Here is a 17,929-nt window from a genome sequence, read left to right on the forward strand (position 1 = left end):
TTTATAATTCAGTTCGTCTACTAGCCATTTAAGTTTCTTCTTTTAGTGGAATTTCAACGAAATTTCTATAAAGTTGTCTCATGAATTATTCATAAACTTCACAAAAATAAAGAGCAAAATGAAAAATTATCCAAAGTTTGCAGAAACATGTGGGATAAAGTTAGAAAAGAAAGCGAATACAACCTGCTTGTTTATCCGAGTAGAAAAACCGGATTAAATAATAAAAAGTTTATAATTGTCTTGTTATTAATACAGCGATTACCATGCAATTTAAGTTGGTAAACACTCGGGCAAATTACCAAAATAATTGCCCGGTTTATTCAAGAGTCGCCGGTAGATTAACTACGCGAAGAATCCGCACGGCCAAGCATAATATTCAAAATGAGATCAATTAGGCCTTTTGGGGGTTTTTATAAATAACCCAGCACTTAATGGCAGGACCCGACCGTTCTCTACACCTTTCGGCAACTGGCGCCATTAACAATTCGCAGCCATAAATTTATGACTTTTACGCGCCATTATCGCTTAAATAATTTAGTTGGCTTTGCCTAAAGAGAAAAACAAACTGACCAAAATGGAACATAGAAACAACATGCAAAGTGAAAAGGAAAATGGAACCAAGTGAAAAATGGAATAAAATATATAAGGAAAATTGTAGGCAAATTGCGCTGAAATGCGCAGAAAATACGTTGGCCTTATAGAGTGGCTTGCAAATGGCTGCAGTTAGTATGCTGCAAATGAACCACAATCAAATTTAAATCAAAATAAACAACATTTAACATTTTCAAACAGAGGGAGAGTGAGTGAGAGCGAAGGTCAAAAATCCGCTTAGGAATAATTTATGTAAGGTCTGCATAATACAAGAGCTGTCAGCTGCCCAGCTTCAAGAGTCGACTGACTCGACTCAGATTCGACATTGAAGTGCAGTCGAAAGTGGGCAACCAAAGCTGCGTGTAAACACAGAAAAAAAAGGGATACATACAGGATATTTGGAGGCTTCACACCTGGCCTTGAAACTTGGATTGGCAGCGATGACGATGACGCCTGGACCGGACAAACAGGCAAACAAGCAAATGTTTGCTTTGTATATTTTTTTGTACTTTTTAATTAAAACTCCGTCGTCTCGGGTCGGATTCACAACATAACGCAACACAGGTGAGTTAAATAAAAGTAGGAAAAGGCAAAAAAGAAAATGTGGCAGGGCAAAAATGGCAAAAGGTTTCGCTAATTAAAAATTTGCGTGGGCATTTTAAAGACGTCACAGCTCTACGAACTCGTGAAAAATTAATCGTATTTTTAAATAGACTTGTAGGAGTCCTTACCATTTCATTTCGGCTTATTTTATTATATTTTATTTTTTACACTAACTGAAGCATTCGTTTGGCGCTAGAAATTAATTAAATGCTGTGCCGAGGCAAGGTCACCGAAAATTGTTTTCTTTGGCAGCTTGGAAAATCAACAGCTATGCAGCAAGAGTTTGGAAAACTTAAACACACTCAACTCTTGGCCAAATGGAGGAAAGGCCAAGCCAGCAGCAAGGATTTCTTTGTACGTCATTGCGTATGCCAACTTAAAGCAAACTCGGTGCATAAAATTAAGCAATTAAGTAAATAGTTTTCTTGCCACTTCAGATCCGCAGTTCAATACCCTTATACTACTTGCTTTAGGTTGAAAAAATACCAAACCATTTAATACGCTTAGTCAATGCATAGAGAGTAATTGACAACAAAATGGAACACAATTTGGATTTAAATCATTTTATTACTGAAATCAATTTCATTCCCTGCCTGAAATATCGATACTGCCACGCCCACTCACTGTCAATGTTTGTAGGGACCAAACAGGAGACTGAAATGAAAGAGGCCATAAATAAAGCGACGAACTGAGCTGTGTGCGTGCTGGTGTATTTTTAATACAACAATTAAATGCAAATACGAGCACAAACGCAACAAGCAAAAATGAAACTCGGCCCTCGCCATACTGACAGTGTGGCATCAGACCAAATGCTGAAGGATGGCCAACAACAGGACCAAATAGAGCAGCTGCAGGATGGCCAAGAACAACAATTCCCAATTGGGCTGGCCATCAACAACTTTTTTGTGCTATCACAAATATTTTTGAAGCCGGCCAAAGGAAAAACAAGCAACAGCCAGACTGACTGAATATATGGACTATGGCCACGCCCCAAGCCACCCAAAGCATTTGCCATGGGGGAAGGGGAAACATATATATATGGCATGAATACAAAAAAGGAAAAAAATGGGGATAAACTGGGGGGCTGAGGCCGCCTTCATGTGGTTAAGTAACAAATTGGCTTACACTCGCCCATGAACGAAATTCGCTTTAATATAATTTCAATTATTTAAGTGAAAGCATATTTTTAATGCGCTTTATTGGCAATTTTCGTTTAACAAAGAAAACTGCCACGATAAATGCTTGCCAGTTGCTTGCAGATTATACGCACACACAAACATGCTCCAACTCACAAGTATCCATACATATATTCTCATACTCTGTCAATTAAAAGTTGCCAAAATGGGTAATATAGCTTTGTGTAACACGCATCTGAATTTCAAATATAAAATATTCATTCAACAATTAAATTTATAGTAGAAAAATAGTTAAATATGTGGAATACGAAACTACTACCTCAAAAAAAAAGTTCACTTTTATGTAATTTGCTGGTTTCGATATTTTAACAATGTGTGTAGAGTGTAAACTCATGACTTCATAAACACAAGGGTTCGAGGGTGTCTAAAAGTCGAGAAGTTTCGACGTGAATTGTTTTCCTTGTTTACCTTACCTCGCCTGACTCACAAGAGATGTGCTGAATTTGTGATTGTGATTGTGAAAAAGAACTGAAGCATCTGGAGTTCTTACTGATATTGAAGTCAGGCATGTGTTGAAAAGCTTTAAAACGCTTCAATTATATAAAAATCCCCGATAATGTAACGAAGTAGATTCGCTAAAATAATTGTTTGCTTATTCATTCATTCATATTTGATAAAATTTATATTTTTTCCGTAAAAATTTGTACTTTTTGGCATTTATATTAATAAATATCCTCACAACGGGTAATAAATCGACTCTTGTTTTTATATTTGCGAGTCAGCACACATCTCCGGCTGTCAGTCACTGTGAGTGAAAATCACAGTTTATGTTCATCGCTATCTGCGAGGCACTTTCATAGCTTTTTTTTGACTACTTTGGAAAATTGCGGTCAACACAAACAAAAATATGCTTTTCATTTTTTTTTGTGTTTCCCTTTTTTGGTATGCTTTGTAAATTTTGGTTGTTCAATCATTGAAAAATAAACTATACATCAAGTATTCGCTGGGGAAATTAATTTGCTTTTTTTTAAATATTTTTTGTTTTGGCCAGTTTATGTTTTTGTTTTAAAGTTCAACTAAAAGTAGACATTTTTAATTATTTCCAAACGTTGTGAAAATGCAATTAAATTGCCACACATTGCCCCCCTAACAAGCATTGGCCAGGCCAATCGAAAGCATTTCTTAATTGCTTATGTTTAGTTTCGATATTTCTGATTTATATGAATGCATTTTCTGCAGTCGGCCGCAAAACGTGCGACGGGTCTAACAATTCAGTGACTTAGCCTGGCCCATTGTAGTCATTGTTTGGATTTGGCACGAGTTGAAATTGCCGCTGTGGGCATTTGGAAATGTGAACGTGACCAGGGAACAGTTGCAGAGTTGTGTGTGCAAATGTGCAGACCAATTCGATTATTGTTCAAGTAACTGGAATTGAAATGGGCATGCATTATGTTCGTTTGACAGCATTTTATTTCAACTATGGCAAACATGATCAGAAACTGTGAAAAATTAAAATAAATAAAATCTAATGTTGAACTCTTTTGATTGCATTTATTTGTATTTTCTTTCACATCTTAATTTTGTTGTTTAACTTTACAATTTGTAGTCTGTTAAGTTGACGGATATATAAATATTTACTTGAAGCACGATACCCCATTAACTTTTCTTTCAACTTTCCAGTTAATTCAGATTCACAGCCACATACTTAAATGTTGGAGGAAGGGCAAAAGCTACTCATTGCAGAGGCAAAGTGTGAAGTGTTGCTTTCGAACGCATATTTAATTCATACACCATCAATTTCATTTCCTTTACTTCCTTTCGCATGTCATGTTGAGTAAATGTTAAATTAAATCAACAGAAGCCTTCAAAAGTCAACAGAAGTTTTCACAGAATCAGGCGACAGCAGCCCTATAAAGACATCGGCCCTTTGGCACAGAAGAACGGCAAATTGATTTCCTTTTGCCTTATTTAACTCAGTTCAGGCCTACGCCAATAAATTAATTGAGTTTTAAGAAATATAAAGTGTTTTATTTAAAAATGGCAAATACGTGTACGCAGCTAATCAATGTCCTCATCATTGATTAGCTTTGCATTGGGATTATTCTGTAATAGTTGCGCATTGTGTTGCTGCACATTATAATAAAAGAAGAACGATTTGCTATACTCAAAGGTCGAAATCATGATGGCGCATGCAGGCGCCACTTTGATCAATCTCGGAACGCAGCCGGCAAAAAGTCCACGCAGTCCATAGACGCGATAGATGGAGGCCAGGCGACTGAAGGTGGATTGTTTGTTCAGCTCCTTGCTGGGTGAGTCAGTGAAGATGACGCGCTCCGCAAATTCAATCTGTTCATGCGTCTTGACCACATCGAAGGGACACGTGACCAGGGCTGCTACCGATCCAGCCAACACGCCAGCGAAGAAGCTCAGTCCAAACGATGGCTGCATTGCATTGTTGCTAAGGCATATCTTTAGGTACTCATAAATGGGCCAATAGATGCCCGAGAAGGGAACATCCCTCAATATGGTGGGCGGCAGGCCTCGCCATAATCCTGAGATGCCCTGCAAGGCGATAATGTTCCGTACAAAGTTCATTACCTGAGCATAGTTCAGGCGCTGACTCTGCATTTTAGTGCGCACAAGCTCGATGGGACTGACGAAGGTAACTGCGCAAATCCGAGCTGTCACACCGGACAGCATGGGAACATATAACGGAACATCCTTCTGGCTGGAGCCTATACCATGAGCGGTGGGAGTATCAAAGTGCTTCTTATAAATGGATGTGTATCTGGCCTTAAACTGTTCGTATGCCACGAAGTAGACAACTGTCGAGGGCAGCGCAGAGACTAGCGTTGGGCCAAGTCCACTCCACAGCGCTGCAATACCCTCATTTCGACTGATCTTAAGCAGTGCATCCAATGTACTTGTGAACTGTGGCTGCCTTCTATTACACATGGCAAAGAGATGATCCATCAGACCGTTGCAGTAGAGAAAACACTTATGGGAACTGGCCTGTTGAGACTGCATTCGCGTCTTGATGACGTCCAGCGGCGTCATGAAACATGCTGTGATCATGGCTCCAGAGCAGGCGGAAGCAACCTGCTGAGAGGGTCGGATCTGGAAGCGCGGATCGTTAAGCATTTTCTTGGGCTTCTTGAGTTTATTTCTGTCGGCATTATTGCTGCTATTGTCAGTGTTGATGACAATAGGTTTGCCCTTCGACATTGCAGTGTTGGAATTTGCTTTGTATTTATGTTTTGTTTGGCAGACAGATGTAAGTATTTAATCGATTTCAATAATACTAAAAAAAAGTGTTTATGGTGTACAGAAAAAGCATTGCCAGATGTCAGTGATTTGCATTGACAGCTGCTTCTCTGTCTGGCAACGCTCGCTGCTTTTATTGTAATGATCGAAATTTCCTTTTACTTGAAAAGCATTAAGTACACCATTATTACCATAGCACAACAGCGTCTTCTTTGTCTCAGCTTTATTTTTCGGCAATTACCATGCGACTCTGTTCAGCTGCAATTTTCTGCTCCAATTTGACAAAGCTTAAACTGAGAGCACAAGCAACTAGATAACGTAACGAGGCAACTACCAACCTGCTCGTAAATGGGGGAGAGTAGAATGGAAACCCGAACCCACCTCAAAGTCCAATGCCAAAGAATTCATAGAAATCGCTCTGCCAAAGCACAGTGGTTCCGCTTGTAGGGAAGCGCGGCCAAAAATGCTTTTAATGGCATTAGAGGGCTGAAAGTTTTACCAAGCTTCGTAAATAGTGTTTGTAGTTGAAAAAATCCGCCAACCAATGAACCGCAAACAATAAAATTTAAGAAATAATTAAACAATAACAATTTATGAGCCATTTAAGTACTAAACAAAATGTACAATGGTTGTAACTTCAAAATTATACAAAAATTTTAGGATGTCTCCTCAAGCAAGCTATTAACTGAGGGAAATAATTTTAAGTGACTGCGCCCAGTTGCAAATAATTCAAGTCGGAGTCGGATGATCGGAGTCGTTACGAAACAATTGCGTGCTCTATAATAGCAGATCGTGAATAAGTTGTGAACCGTCGCAGGCAAATAGTACCAGGGATACTCCTTGATTAACCCTTTCGCAGTATCGAGGGCATATTCATTAAATTTGAGTACATTGATTTTGTGTCCCGATGCCAAAGCTTGCAGTAAGGTGGAACAACGATGAATCAAATTTTCATTAAGGCCTGTAATTTCTGCAGACAACCGAGGATTCGAAAAAAATTTTCTCGCTACATTGCCATCATTGGATGTTCCTTTGCCGCCATCTCTAGGCTGGTCCACTTGTGGGTTTAAAGCTTGCTGACAAACTATAATTGAGATCAATATGATGCGAATAGCTTTTTGGATGACTGCCTTTGACCATGGAACGAATATTTTTCTCTTTTGGACACATAGTTCGAAATGAACATCAAACTCGTTAATAACGTCTCCTATTAACTCAACTCGAAAAACTGCTGATGCATTAATCTCATGTAAACAGAATATGGTAATGAGCCAATCAGTTCGACAGCAAATTCATTAAAAGAGGAAAAAAATCGAATAATATTTTGCTGTTTACAAAATTCCGAATCAACAAGTATTGGTGCTTGGTCATTCCAGTCTCCATTAAAAGAGAAATTACTTCTGTGGGATCCGCTGGCAATACATTTAATGTAATTTTATTTTAGACATTTTAATTTTTGACGTCCGCGTGGAACTTTCCGCATTTTCTTGTTTGTATTTTTCAATGAAATTGTACTCCCAATTGAGCACAACCATTATTAAAACTCAATTGGAATTCTACAAAGCCGTTGTTTATCAAAACCATTAAGAAAGTAGGCGTGCGAAGACTTATGTCGCCTATAAAATTAAAAGTTAAAAACAAAAATTTTTCAATATTACGAAGTTTTATACAATGTAAACCACAAGAAACGAAGACAAACACACAAAACAAACACAGGGGCTACCGTGAAATACCCTATTTTCAATAAAACTATATTCTACAAATAACCAAAAACTACACCGCAAAAATACACAAAAAATATTAAATCGAACTAAAATATACTAAAGGCTATTTCGGATCACTATGGGTTGATCGTTATTGAATTACATTCAAAATATACCGTAGATTTGAACATTTTAGAGACAATTTGCGTGCAATTTTTTTCTATTCTTTGTTATCACTTTTTTGATTTTTGGCCTCTTGCGGAACCACTGTGCAAAGGTTGAATGATTCTCAATGTGACTGCGTTGAAGTCGGAGTCGGAGTCGTTACGGTATCGCGTGGGTTGGATGCGATTTTGTTTGTATTTTTTGCAACCCTTGTGGGTTCAAAGCTTGCTGACAAAATAATTGAGATCAATATGATGCGAATAGCTTTTTGGATGACTGCCTTTGACTGAAATGGAGTACGAAATGAACATCAAATCGTTAGTCTCCTATTAACTCAACTCGAAAAACTGCTGATGCATTAATCTCATGTAAAATATGGTAATGAGCCAATCAGTTCGACTGCAAATTCATTAAAAGAATATTAGTTATTAAATTTATGTAATTTTATTTACACATTTATTTTTTAAAGTTTGGTGTACTCCCAATTGAGCACAACCATTATTAAAAGGAATTCTACAAAGAAAAAACCATTAAGAAAGCTACAGTCGAGTGTGTTTGGCCGTGAAATACCCCATTTTCAATAAAACTATATTCTACAAATAACCAAAAATACACCGCAAAAGAACTAAAATATACTAAAGGCTATTTTGTTTTGATCGATATTGAATTACATTCAAAATATACCGTAGATTAGAGGAACGATGGTATTATACTCTTTTACCTTATGGGTAGCAGGTATAAAAAGAATTCAAGCAATAAAAATATTCTTCAAAGAAAGAAAGATTGTTATACGTGAATAAAAGCTGAAATGCCAAATTTATTAAAATTTCCTTTTTTGAAAAATATTACGTCTGTAAGTATAAAATAACAAAAAGAAAGGTACAAGTGCTTATAGACGTACAATTGCCTAATAAATTTGACACCTAACCATATTCTTTATCTTCAAATTACATTTAATTTTAGGACCCAAATAAGATTAGTTATGAAATGCATAATGTACATATTCATATCACATTTATTTTCTTATTGGATTTTTTGTAGCCTGCAAGCGTAAATGCATTACAATTTCAGGCTCTCATTCAATTTCTTCATGAAGTCATGAACTATTTACAGACTCCTTCTGATTTTTTTCTGTGACTGCACTCTGAAATCCCCTTTGAGCATAGTTAGGCCATGGAATTTTGATGCTGGCATAAGGCAACAAAAAAGTGGAACGCAAACAACCAGAGACACAACATCAAGGACATCATGTTAAACTAGTGATGCACGCACATACACACGCGTATGTGCACAAGGATTTGTGTGTAGGTAGGCAACGAGCAAACGGCTGACAAAATGTAGCGCTGATATGATTACGTTGTAAGAGGCGAGACAAAACACAGAAGTTTGGGATACGAAAAAACACTTTAAACGGCAGGCATATGCGTGTACGAAGGCCTAGTCGAGACTTAGAGCGAGAGCGAGTGGTGAAGGAAAGATGCCAACGACATGCACACAAAACATGCACAGCTCACAGTTTGCTCTCCTCTCCACTCCCCCTCACTGCAGACATTGTCTAACATTTATGAGTAACTCGGGTATTCGGAATTCGACACGTAGCTGCCGCTGCGTAGCACGTAGTTTCAGATTGGCATGGGATCTACTTATACATCAGATCGGAGCTGAAGCTGACACAGAAGCAGGAGCAGGAGCATGTGCCGGTATGGAACTGGTAATTGTGGTGTAAAACTGTGGAATAACAACACTTAGTTGCTTGCTAATACGAGCACGTGTGGCTGCCTTACACCCGAACACTGGTTCGCATATGATGAGGTTGTTTTGAATCTCCCTCGAAGGTATTTCACGACAAAACTGAATAATGCAACGAACATAGGATCAAAGATTAAATGCTTATAGTCAGGAGAAATTCGATATTTAATGTACATTTGATAGAGGTAGATTAACGATAAAGCGAAATACAACTACGCTATTTAATTAAAGAAGGGACACCATTTCTTAAGGCCCAAGGCCAAAGAAAATTATCCGCGATCCGCAACAGCTGCCGAGTGCATTTGTCAACAGAGTGGAGCATGGGACGACTATAATCAGCTTATGTCAATGTAACACAGTTGAATATTTAACGTATGCGTATTTTTATTTAATTAAAGTCAAAAATAAATTGAATGAAGCGGCACTGAAAATGCGCACAGTAAATGTTGAAACATTGAGGCACGCCAAACGCCGCATGCCGCATGCCGTATGCCTCATGCCACTCACCGCTCCGCAAGCCAATTGAAAGCCTCCGAAACGCCAATCCATCCGACAAGGCAAGGAAAACTCACAGACAAAAAGTCAGAAGAGAAAAGACCGAAGCGAACCAAAAACGAGGCGTGCCAAGGCGAAAATGTAGCGCACACGATTCACCGCACAATTCCATTACGTAAAGCAAACATCAGCTGGCGTTTGCCGTATGAACGTATATCGACAAGGATTCGCATTGAGATTGTGCTACTTCTGATTCTGCTTCTGCTCCTGCTTTTGCTTCTGCATCTGCTTCTGACTCTGTTTCAGCTTCTGCTTCTCCTGGGGTGGGTGTAAATGGTGGCTACTGAATGCTAGTAAAGGCAACATATTGAATATTGATGCGCATCGATTTCGACTTGAAACAGCGAAAAGTTCAAACCAGCACATACGCACACACACGCACACACCCTTTGTTTATAATAAAACATTTGCAATTTCTTATTGCTACACGAACACATCGATGTTAACACTTGCCAACAAAATTGAATATTCTGTCTTCCAAAATAGCAAGTCAATAATTCAAAAATTAAATTCAGATACAACTTAAATTAACCAAGATACACTTTGTTATTGAATAGGAATGCAAAATATTAGTAAATCATAAACTAAAAATATATTTAAAATGTGATATTATAGAAAATGAATATTTGCTTTTTAATTTAACTGGGAGACATTATCAGACTTGTAGAATATTTGTATGAAATATTTACTTATCTCAATTGATTAATCTCTCTTAATCTCTCAATTTATTTTTATTTGTGTTTATCATTTCTTGTAATTAACCACTTGCCATTATTTAAGCCAATGTTTTATTTATACTACTCCAACGTCCAAATTGTTCTTAATTTTTCGGGAACTTGTTGCCTTGTGTTGCCAACACTCAACTGGGTTAAAAGGGCTGCATTCAGCTCGGAACTGTGGTGACGGCAGCCAAGCAATTTGTGTACGCGCGTCGAGCATTTAAAACAATTGGTGCCAAGCAATTATAAAGGGAGACGAAGACCGAACTGCCAAACCAAGAACCAAGGGTGGGAGAAGTCGAGCCAAGGCTTTTCGCGCCAAATTAGCAACAAATGCATGCCAGAAAGCATGAGGGAGCGTTGATGATGGCGTTGGCGATGGCGATGGCGACGACAACAACGACCCAAATTGCAAATTGCAGCAAACTTGTCTGGAGGAGCAATGTGGAGCAATGCTGGCGACAACGTTGTCAGCGTCGTCGTCTGCATAAGTTTACGTTTGCAATAAGCAAATTGAACGTTAAGCCCGAAAGGCGCACGAGAGTATGCTACAAAAAATACAACTAGTTGGTGTAACAAGTGTGAGTGCTTCTCTCAATGCGTCTCATTTGGCATATTAGCGTTGCGCCATGCCACGCACAAATGGCGCATGCCACGTGCCACGTGCCACGGAACCGCAATATCATGGCGTTAATTGCTACTCGAAGGCAGCTAGCTTTGTGCTTCTGGAGGCAGTCAGGCGGGAGACGACGCGACGCCACGTTGCATCAATGTTGTTGCCTCGCTTCTGGTTCAAGTCACGTATTATAAAGTTTCCTACCCGCTTTGGTGCACTCCCATTTACTCTTAAAGGATATTTTTATTCTCGTTATTGTCTAATACGTTTTTTTTCTTGTGAAACAAAGAAAAATGCAAACAATAATATCCATGATGTATATACTTCCTGTCTAGCCAGAGATTAGAGCTTTTTGTTCCATTAGCCATATTTAATTTGAAATAATAAACTTAAAGGATAAACGCGTTAGCTTCATTTTGGCGGATTCTCTTTATTATTTAATGCCTCAAGCAATAGCAAACAGCTGCGCATTAGTTTAAGTGTTACCCAAATGACTTGCAGTTTAACTATTATTTGAAATAATTTTTGTAATTGAACAGGCCATTGAACTCCACAATATGAGAACAAATGCACATAAATTGACAATTATGCAGATGAATTCAAATGAAAGGAATTTCACAAACACTAGAAACTCTCAACGGTAGTACAACTAATTATATTTAATTAAATATTTATTTTATTATTTTTGCATGATTATTTCCAATGTGTTCTGCGATGCAAATCAACCACAAAATTACATTTAATTTCGAAAGTGTACATTTATCATCACAGCATTGTATACGAGTGTTCACTTGTTTAATTATTTCTGTTTGTCGGTGCCACGAATACATTCTAATAGTCAATTCTATAAATAGATTACTCCCAAATTATTTTGAATATTTAGTTTTACATCCCAGACACAACTATATCCATTCACTTATGAAACCATCGTATACAGATTTCAAATGAAATGAAATTTTGCTTATGCATAAAGGTTATCCCATAGCACGTTGGGCGTTTAATCAGTGTATTAATTTACATTTTGGTTGGTTCTAATTTAAGTTGAATTATCTGATATGGTAAACTGCATTGTTTTGTGTTGATACTGTACACTTTATTTCAACAATTTGGCATTGAGTATGGGCTTTAGAAAACTAGTATACAAATATTTTGTCGCTAACAAAACAATAATAAGTGAGCACAAATTAAAATACCACATACAAATACATCTAATTTGCGTGTTATTTACACGAATTTTAATTTACCTAATTTTATTTATATTTGGCAGCTTTAGAATATCCCAAAAACAGCGACAGATAACAAACTATACAGAGTGAATACCGTCTAATAAATAAATAAAACAAAAAGTGTAATAAGTAGAATGCATTTTAATCAAACTGAAATATTTAATCGCTCAATGTAGAAATACAAACTTTAATAATTGTACGTTTTATGTTATTTACACATGCTAATTTAATGTTACATATGTCCTCTGTTGATTTGTGCATGGTGTTGCAAATAAATTATTAAAATTTTCATTAAAAAGTCGAACAATGTACGGGACACCATTTACACAGAAAGAAAAAAGAAACCAAACAAAAGCCATCAACATAAAGTTGAAAACATAATTTACATATTTGCCTTTGTTTTTTGTTTGTTTCCAGTTGTTGTATTTATTTTTTCGTTACTCATATTTGCTTTTTTGATGCTTTTGTTATTTGCTTTGAATATGTATAAGTAATTCCCGGGCTTGTCATTTTGTGGAATGTTTAACCAGTTTATTGTTGAATGCTATTGGATTTAAACTGTTGACCCTGTGTTGTTGTTTGAATAAATGTATTGTATGGATAAAGCTTAATCATATTAAACTTATAATACTAATTATAAAGTGCATTAATTAGTCATGACGTATTTAAGCTGCTTAATTTATAAAAAGGAAATTCACGAATTTTATCGCTTACTCATATGCATTTATTATGAACTATTTTATTTTGTTTACCTTTGCATGTCGCTTATAATTTGCGTTAATTTATTCAATAACATTTTTACTTAAAATTTTTCTTGTTTGCAATGACAGTTTTAATTAAATACGATTTATGCTTTTGCCAACCGTTCTGTGCTGTGTCTTGAATATATTGATTTTGCGTAGTTGCGTTGTATATTTTTATTTTACTATAAAGTCGTTCCTTGCTTGACTTTAATAAACTACTTTTTTGTGGTCTTAAGAAATTTCGGAAAATAATTTTCTTCAAGTAGAAGGGCAATTTTTTTTTGTGGCTTAGTTTGTTAACTTGTGTTGCGGTTGTTCGTAGAAATTTCTATCGCTCAGAGTAGTGAAATCTTGTAAGGTTTTTTTTTATCATCTTGGTTACCCCTAGTGATTTTCTTACTCAATTAAGGAAATGTTTCACATTTCTTCACACTGGGAAAGTGCACAAAGGCAAATACTCAAAAGACAATAACCCACATGAAGAGAAAAAATGGATACAAAATTTCAACAATACGAGTGCAAAGCATTTTGGAATTGTGGCAAATTAACAAAGCCGACCAGCAGGGGAATGCTTATAGATGGCAACAGATCCTGACATCGGCAATGGCAAATGGCATTTGGAGCATTCACAGGGGGAGCTTTCCTTCTTTCAGTTCTCTTTGACGTGCAAATACATGTCAAGTGCTGTCGACACCACAACATGAAAGGAACCCTAGAGCCATGTTCGACATTTATGTGATTCCCTTTGAACAACAAAATTCTGAAATACTGCTAAAATTTGGGTCGTCTCAATTAGTTGGCTCTGACTGCCACGCCGTAAGAGTTGGGATGGCCTTCGTTCTACTTGACATTTACTTAAGTAAATTAGCGAAAAACAAATATTTGTCCAAAAACAAAAATATGAATGAAAAGCATCTACTTTCACCTTTCTTGTGAAGTGAAAGAAAAACCAAAAATACAATTCAATTGGACGGAGAATTTAATTAGAACTTTTGCGTGCCCTTCGCTGAATCTGTTTATGGCAGCGATTTAACATTTTTGAAACAAAGTATAAAACAGCTTTGTACACTTGTTGGGCAAAGTTTTGGCCGTAGCGGCTCAGATGAAGAAAAATGTTCTAGCGACAACTGCATGACATCAATTTGCATAAAATGCCACTCCAAAAAAGAAGAGAGAACGAAAAATAAAAGCAAGCAAATGTCGACACAATAACTCAATTCGCTGGAAAACCGAAAAGTAATTCACAAAGCAAAGGCATAAAAGCCATCAAAAAAGTTTCACGGGCTCCGGGATAGAGTTTAGGGAACAACGCAACTATTTTGTGGTGACAACTTTGATGTAACTCCCTGCGGTAAGAACGACAAGTCCTCCAGCAACAACTACTCGCAAAATGCCAAATATTTGAAAAATTTGCAGTTTCACAAATGCTGACATTTCTAGAGATTCAGCTTCAGCTTCAGTTCGGAAATGTTGTTGCTGATTTTGTTGAATAAATTTTCGCAGTCGCAAATTAAGTTGACAGCATCAAGGAATTGGTTTTTATGCACGAGTATTGGCAAGTTCCGTATTGTAAATAGTTGTTCTTCTTTGCCAAATTGCTGGCACAATGAGAGTCGAGAAGTTGACCAACTTTTCTGAAGGAAATTGAGTATTGTTATGCTTATTTTCAGGTAGCAACTTTCGAAAGCAGCTAAAACAAAGTTTTATCAATACATATTAACAATTAGCTCAAGTGAACAAACAAAACTTACGCTTAACTGCAAATTTATGTATATTGTTATTGTTATAATATATAGGTAATTTGTATTTGAATTAAGTACACTAATAATAATGTAATCCTAATTAGCGCTACTGGTAATACTTGATAATAATTCCTTTGTGCACATAAATAATTTGCTACACAAGCTGAATTATGGTGTTGTTAATGTTTAAGCCTTAAGCAATGAATACCTTATGCTAAATTATTTTAATTTAGATTATCATTTTGCACAATAATTTCCATTAACTATTTATTACATTTAAAACTATTTAATCATTTAGGAAAATATTTGAATACGTTTTTATAGAACATTTATCATTGCTGTTATATTGGTATTCCTTAGTAATGATCAATTTCAAAATGAAACAATCCGAGTATGATTTTAATACATTCTCAGACTTAAAAAATCAATTAAAGTTATGAAATATCCAATTTCCTTGGAATTCTTTAGACCTGATATTTCATCGTAATCGTCTTTTCTCTACTTTTAGTTGGTGAATTTAAATAAAAGCGCATTCAAACTTGGAGGCGACTTGAACGCTGTACAAACTTGGATAGACCAAAGCGACCACAAGCTGCAGGTCCTTGTGTAATCCAACCGCCAAGTCAAAGATAAACTTTACTCTTCCGAAATGTATTATTAAATTTTCGCAAACACTATAAAATTCCGACAGGCTGCGCGTAAGGAGCCTTCATTCCTTCATACTATTCCCGTCAGAGCCCAGACCACAGTCAGTCGTCTCGCAGGATACTTTGTCTGCGTGCTCTTCGATGGCTTAGTCGATGTCGTCTGTGCTTGAGCGACGCAATGCGGGTAATACGGGCACAGCGGGACTCATTGTTTCATTGATGACGTCGAAATTGAAGAACTCCGCTTGCCAACTTTCCGGGTTGTCTTGTCTTAGATGCATGTTGTAATACTTTTGCTCGGCTGCTGACATTGCTGCAATTCCGTTCGCACTGTGCCTGTTGAGGACGACGATGATGATCCCGAGGAGCACCAGGAGTTGGTCGCTGCCGAAGCTGAGGAAATTGTGGACTCGATACGTGCATTTAACGTTGATGTGTTGTTGCTGTCGCTGCCACTTGAAAGTGCTTGGGGGCCGATGTCTTTGTTGGACGTCTGACGTTGTAATTGCGGTATGCGGCTTGGTGTCACAGATGTCGTTGTTGTTGCTGTTGACACTTCTGCAGCTGATGGATTTGACACTAGCTGTCCTGCGTGTGTCGCCGGTAGCGTCTCTGGCGACATTTGCAGCAGGCGTGGTATGAGCGATGTCCTGGAGGCGGATTTCGTTGGCTGCGCATATAGGTCACCATTGGGAGCCGACCAACTTGTGGGCGAGCTGGGCATCGAGCTGACACTGGGGCTTGCCGCAATCGCATAGACACACTCGGTGCGTTGACCTTGCGGTGGCGTCGCCTCATGCGCAGGCGGCACCGATTCGAATGACTGAAAGGAGCCGCTTAGCGTTGACACTGCCTGCCCCGGTAGCTGTGCTTCTGGCTTAAGAGTCGGCCGCTTGGGGCGCTTCAGAGATGCCGCTGGCGACTTGGGCACAATGGGACCCACAATGAGAGTGTTCTGCGTGATTTGCGGTTCTCCGGGCTCATCCTCGCCACAGTCCTGTGCCAGCATTAGCGGCGATGTCGTAATGTTGCTGCTGTCCCTCCTACGCCTGCCCAGTGTGCTGCTGATGGTGCGAGGTGGCGGCAGAGGTGCTACAAAGTTCTGTGGCGGCAACGAGTTGCGCTTGTAGCTGCGCAAATCCTGTGCCGTGGGCAACACCTTGGGATAGTTACGCTGCCGCAGCAGATCCAGCTGTTGGGCCGCAGTCAGCGGTTGCAGGTTGAGCGACTCTTCGTCGCGACTTGTAACATTTATGTCCACATCATCGGCATGCACAAAGCTTGTGACCTGCTCATCTGCAGCCAGTATCATGTCCACGGGATCAGAATGTGAGTGGCTGTGACGACGCAGCAGCGTCGCGTCGCTTGGCTCCGTCAGTGCCGAGTGCTGGCGTTGCAGCAGCAGCTCATAGTGCATCGTCTCCTGGGTCTCGTGCATGTGCTGCGGCGTCAGCAGTGCTGCATCGGCCACCTCGATGTCCTGGCAGATGATAATGCGACCATCTGTCTGGGCAACTGGCGGTGGCGTGGGTGTGGTCTGAAAGCTGCCGGACTTGGGCAGCTTATGGCCTTGATTCTGCGACGACATCCATTCACACACCTTCGTGTGCGTGTCCACAGTGGAGCTGCTGAGCTGACGCTGAATGGCATAGCCATTGATGGGCGACCTCTGACCCGTCTTTATGGCCTCATAAGTATTCGACTTGCGCACCATGTCTAGAACGTAGCTGTCGTCACCATCCCGAGACTTACTGCAACGCTTTAGTTCGTCGTCATTCGCGCCATCGTAGCTGAGAATGTTGCCACCCAGCTTGCGTTGCAGCGACGTGTTGCGTTTGCGACGCTGTCGCAAGAGGAACGTTGCATAGATGGCCACGTTCAGCACAATAAAGATGGCAATGAGCGCGATGAGCAACTGCATCGTTGTCTCTGACTTAGCTACGGGCTCGGATGGCAATGGGGACGGCGATGCCGTTCCATCCTCACCATAATCAGCAATGTGCTGACCCGGTTGGGTTACCTCCTCGCCGGACATGCTGCCACCCATTACATCCATGCCCTGCTGTTGTCTATGCACATGACCAAATGTGGGCGGTGCATTGTACATGTTCTCGGCGGCGGTCTCGGTTTGCTCGCTGCCCGTTGCCAGTGGATCCTGCAGCAGTAATTTGAGTGTACGCACCGGATCCTCGGCGCCATTGTCACGCGGCCCGTATTTGCTCATATGACCCGTAATCACCTCGTTTCCGGGCATTGTCGATGTTAATGTGCCCCGCAGCTGCTGCTGGCCCTGCAACTGTATCGCAGCAATTTGATTCAGCTCGTCTGGCAACTCTTTGTTCCAGAAATTCATGTAGATCTGACGGTATTTATAGCCCACAGTTGGTGGTATGCCTGTCGCGGACAAAGAGGTATAGTTGCCAGCCAAGGGCAAAATATTGAATTACATTAAAATGAACTCAAACGGACT

At 39.1% G+C, this 17,929-nt stretch overlaps 2 protein-coding genes and 1 long non-coding RNA gene across 8 annotated transcripts in view; 1 reads left to right on the top strand and 2 right to left on the bottom strand.

Moving 5' to 3' along the window:
• Positions 1-582: 582 nt before the first annotated feature.
• LOC117575177 (uncharacterized) lies at positions 583-2,326 on the top strand. Its single transcript, XR_004572851.2, has 3 exons — positions 583-1,155; positions 1,391-1,606; positions 1,668-2,326. It is a non-coding gene; the product is annotated as an uncharacterized LOC117575177 (long non-coding RNA).
• A 2,013-nt stretch (positions 2,327-4,339) lies between these two features.
• Positions 4,340-5,667, bottom strand: LOC117576214 (probable mitochondrial glutathione transporter SLC25A40). The gene has a single exon (XM_034260819.2). It carries the CDS (start codon positions 5,553-5,555, stop codon positions 4,389-4,391), a length of 1,167 nt encoding a protein of 388 aa, XP_034116710.1. The 5' UTR covers positions 5,556-5,667; the 3' UTR covers positions 4,340-4,388.
• Positions 5,668-14,130: 8,463 nt separating this feature from the next.
• LOC117576449 (uncharacterized) overlaps positions 14,131-17,929 on the bottom strand; it is a 43,385-nt gene continuing 39,586 nt past the window's right edge. For all 6 annotated transcript variants that reach the window (XM_052006666.1, XM_052006667.1, XM_034261217.2 and 3 more), the window contains one exon: positions 14,131-17,853. In XM_052006666.1, the coding sequence (XP_051862626.1) occupies positions 15,731-17,853 (2,123 nt within the window). In that variant the 3' untranslated portion in view covers positions 14,131-15,730. The remainder of the gene's footprint in view (positions 17,854-17,929) is intronic.

The sequence above is a fragment of the Drosophila albomicans genome, chromosome 2R, assembly GCF_009650485.2.
Source record: "Drosophila albomicans strain 15112-1751.03 chromosome 2R, ASM965048v2, whole genome shotgun sequence".
In the NCBI taxonomy this organism is placed as follows: Eukaryota; Metazoa; Arthropoda; class Insecta; order Diptera; family Drosophilidae; genus Drosophila; species Drosophila albomicans.